The sequence below is a fragment of the Micropterus dolomieu genome, linkage group LG19 (genome assembly GCF_021292245.1).
Source record: "Micropterus dolomieu isolate WLL.071019.BEF.003 ecotype Adirondacks linkage group LG19, ASM2129224v1, whole genome shotgun sequence".
Taxonomy (NCBI): Eukaryota; Metazoa; Chordata; class Actinopteri; order Centrarchiformes; family Centrarchidae; genus Micropterus; species Micropterus dolomieu.
The window spans coordinates 19,690,056-19,694,285 of record NC_060168.1 but is presented as its reverse complement, the minus strand read 5'-3'; the positions used below and the strand labels follow the sequence as shown (position 1 = coordinate 19,694,285).

The following is a 4,230-nucleotide window of genomic DNA, read 5'->3' as shown; positions in this document are numbered from 1 at the left end:
CGCCAAAGCAACAAAAGAGTGGCTGAAGAAGAAGCACATCAAGGTTCTGGAGTGGCCTAGCCAGTCTCCAGACCTGAATCCAATTGAAAATCTTTGGAGGGAGCTTAAAATTCGAGTTGCCAGGCGACAACCTCGGAACCTGAATGATTTGGAGGCTGTCTGCAGGGAGGAGTGGGCCAACATCCCTGCCGAAATGTGCACAAACCTTGTCACCAACTATAAAAACCGTTTGACATCTGTGCTGGCCAATAATGGCTTTTCTACAAAATATTAACATGCTGTTTGTCCAGGGGGTCAAATACTTGTTTTTCCTCATCAGATGGTTATCAATTTTTATAAATTCATATGATGTGATTTTCTGGAATTTTCTTTGGGATTCTGTCTTTCACTGTTAGAATGTACATATGATTAAAATTATAGATCGTTGCATTCTTTGTAAGTGGGCAAACCTGCAAAATCAGCAAGGGGTCAAATACTTATTTCCCCCACTGTAGCTATATGCTCTTTGCTCCTGTTTATACATGTGGTTAGGTGTTAATCTGCATTTTGTTGTACTGATACTTACAAAGTAAATATTCAAATACAATCTGGTCAATTTGGAGTCACCAATTAACCTAGCCTGCATGTCTGTGGACAGTGGGAGGAAGCTGGAGAACCCAGAGAGAGCCCACACAGACACTGGGACAAACCTAAGACCTTCTTGCTGTCGCGATATATATATAATATATATATATAATGTGTGTGTGAGTGAAACTACTGTATGTTAGGTGCAGTATAAACATAAAGCTAATATGTGATATCCTATGTACAGTGAAAATAAGCTTTTAAACACCAGCATTTTCTAAAAATATATATTTTTATAAACTATTGTATTTTCTGTCCGCTAAGGTGGGAAGATATATTGTGAATTTAGAAGATACTCAATGGCAGATTTGAGGACAATGATGGCGATCTATGATTTCATGTGTTTGTGATGGAAATTAGTGTTGTTTTCATTGGTTGTTTCGCCATTTAATGAAAGTAGGTCATGTTTTACAGGCTTTGTGTTTACAGCCACGTCGCCGTTAAGCTACAACACACATGTCCCTCCACCAAAACAGCTCCGCCTCAGTATGAATTGACCTCAGCTGTGATTTTAAAGCGGGCAGCATCATTTTAATCTCCGGAGAGATGGTTCATTATTTTCCTTCATCTTCCCACTGTCCGGGAGTCTGCCGCTGCCTCTCATCCTCAACACTGACCCTCTCTGTGTGTCTTTCTCTCTCCCCTCCACGAGATGCCGAGTACTAAAATCTGCTCCAGCGAATTTCGTGTCCCTTGTTTCCTTATATGGTGATCAGCGTCGCGGCTCGGCCCTCCTCGTGCTGTGAGCGAGGCGCGTGCACCGGCCGCCGCCGCCGCTCACCGTTCACTTCCATATTTGGAAGTGAGTCCAACAAAAACCGCAGGGACGGGAGGGGAGAGCGGAGGGAGGAAGGGGATGGGTGGCGGATAATTTCCTCCCATCCTGAAAACCGCTTTGCCTGGTTGCTGAATGTCGGTTAAAACAGCAGCTTTATTTATTAATCACTTATTATCACGCCTAATCATTAATGTCGCGGATTGACGCCTTTGAAACCCACACTGAAATCACAGCGTTTGTCACAATGATGACTATAAACATATATAGCCTAACAATGGTTTGTTTTTAAAATAGCCTAGGTTACAATAAAAACATAAATAAACACTCTGATCAACGGCTTTAATCATAATCTTCGTGGTATCTTAATTTAATTAATCAAGCACTAATGGAGCACGACTAAATCCTTTTTATAATGCTGTACATCTGATATTAACAGGGATTTGTAGGTTCATTCAAATACTACACAAACAAACACATATTCCCACAATTCTCTCCGCCACACGTTTGGTATGTTTGATTTGTTCACGCACGCTGGCCGCCATCTCCAAAGGAAGTACAGTTTTTAGTAGAAGGTGCCGATATCACATGAAAAATAAGATGAACATATAAAAAAAGATTTTAAAAATTAAGACGTAAAATAGAGTTCCCATCAAACAGATGCCAATTAGTGTCACGGTGGTTAATAATATGTTAAAATGTACCTGGGGAGGTTATTATTGTTTTGTTGTATCATCTGTTTAATGTGTGTATGTAACATATTGAACTGAAGCTAATTAATAAATCGATTAGATCTGCCGACCTCTTTGTGTTATCAAAACTGACTATACACAAGTCAAAAGGAAACGCCAGGCAGCAAATAAAACAGCCGGACAGTCGTGGTTTGCAGACATGCGCTCCCGCTCGTGCACCTTGCTCGAGACAGGGTCGCGCTCATAGGCGCGTTCACGTGGTGTATTCAGTGTGTTAGCGAGACCGACAATTCATCATCACAGTCCATTCAATTTCCACGCAGACGCTGACCTATTCAGAGCTACAGCCATGGTAGGTTTAACTCCGTTTTAATCATTTCTGTATCCTCGCTGCTCTGACCGCCTAACTTAGACTTAATCTCAAGACGTGGGGTCGTTTGTGGTCGGTATATGTTATAGATGATTTATTGGTTTTAGCATCAAACGCTGCTGTGCCGCAGGAGCCGCTGTTAGCACCGGTGCTAGGTAGCTAACAGCTCGGCTGTCTGAGATCTGGACGACTAATAATGCTTTGACCGAGCGAGGCGAGGCCGCATTTTACATTTATCACGTCCAGAGACTTTTTCGTGCGGTAGTTTTTACTAGATCGCGATAACGGACCAGATAAAACACCAACTGTCCAAAACAGCTGGCGCCATTTCGTTCATCTCCCCGTGTTTCACCGACAGAGAGCCGACAGGAGATCGCTTGAGTTAACAAGAACATCGTTGTCATGATGCCGTTTCACCGCATCGTGTTTGTTATTTCACCTCGTCGATGCTTCACATAATAACAGCGCTGACAGGTGCAGCAGAGACTCTGCGCTAATTAGCTGTCGATATTGTTAGCCGAGTTAGCTACGTTAGCAGAGGCATAAAATGACACCCACTATGGAGGGCGCTAGCTCTGATTTTCTTGTTCTTTGTCTGTACGCGGCTCTCTCGCTAACAGTATTTTGGACGCTGGCTGACTACGTGCTCCAAATTAGGCCACTTCTCGTCTGCTGTTGTACTACACGGACAATCTGTAGGTTTATGGCCGAGTTTCGTTGTGACACTAAATGAATGAATTGTCAAACGAACGATCGGTTAGAGCAGAGCTTTGCCTTTTATAGCAAGCTAGCGCACACATGTGCGTGTGCTGCATTCATGGCCCCACCCTGAATTTGGTGCAAAGACCATTTTGTTTGGTGCCGTAGTATAACAAATCTGCAGTTGGATTTAATTTACTGTCATTTGCAATGTGAGAATTTAGCCATGTATCTGTTAGGATGTAGTAAATATTTGACTGAATTGTCACAATTATGTAACGCCAGTTTGGTGTTGGATCTGCTAGCTGAAGCTAACGGGCCGCTGGATCTTCATGGTCTGTACTGCGCATCTTTTTTTAGATGCGCATCTAATTTGTAAAGACGTTTCTACACGCTGCACGCTGTCACGCCATTAGACTACTATACGACACCAAGAGGGAATAATTAATGGATACCTGTTCTTTTTTTTTTTTTATTCATACATACATTAGAGATACGGAAGAATATGCTTTAGTTATTTTGTGCATCAAACTAATTCGTAGAATTATATCTAATTCAGTATATTTGCTATGTTGTCAATTGCCTTTTTATTGGGGGTCTGCACCATTAACAACCTGTCATCAACTATTTGCCCACTACACAATTTTCTTTTGCACTGTTTTGTTTTTAAGAGTTTGGACACAATCCCATTAGGCCTGTGTTTGCAAGTGAAATTGTGTGATGTGATCTTAACAGTTACCTTGTATAGAGGGATTCAAGACTTGGACTGAGTAGATTTGTGTTGAGTCACTTGAACCTTGACTTCTGTAAAGAAAAGTACCCCTGGTTAAGATTAGATAAAGTGGGAGTTTAGTAATCCCCATGGTGATGTTAGCTTGCTGCTACAACAAAAAATACAGACAAACAATATTGTGGCAAATTACGCCAAAGCAAGGCAGTGGGAAGGAAGAAGTGGAAACGTACAGTGTGTCATATGATGTCTCCCATGCAAAGAGTTTAGAAATGTGTAAAATATTTTGAAAACTGACTTTGCTGTAACTTCAAAGAACATGGGGGGGGGGGGGGGGGTA

The 4,230-nt window shown here is 41.9% G+C and overlaps 1 protein-coding gene across 3 annotated transcripts in view; it reads left to right on the top strand.

The window, feature by feature from the left end:
* Positions 1 to 2,285: 2,285 nt before the first annotated feature.
* cfl1 (cofilin 1) overlaps positions 2,286 to 4,230 on the top strand; it is a 6,436-nt gene continuing 4,491 nt past the window's right edge. Inside the window, exon 1 of one of the 3 annotated variants that reach the window (XM_046031141.1) lies at positions 2,286 to 2,443. In XM_046031141.1, the coding sequence (XP_045887097.1) occupies positions 2,441 to 2,443 (3 nt within the window). In that variant the 5' untranslated portion in view covers positions 2,286 to 2,440. Of the gene's footprint in view, positions 2,444 to 2,892; positions 2,936 to 3,371; positions 3,496 to 4,230 lie in introns of those variants that run through there. The other 2 variants (XM_046031140.1, XM_046031139.1) reach the window with 2 other exon arrangements.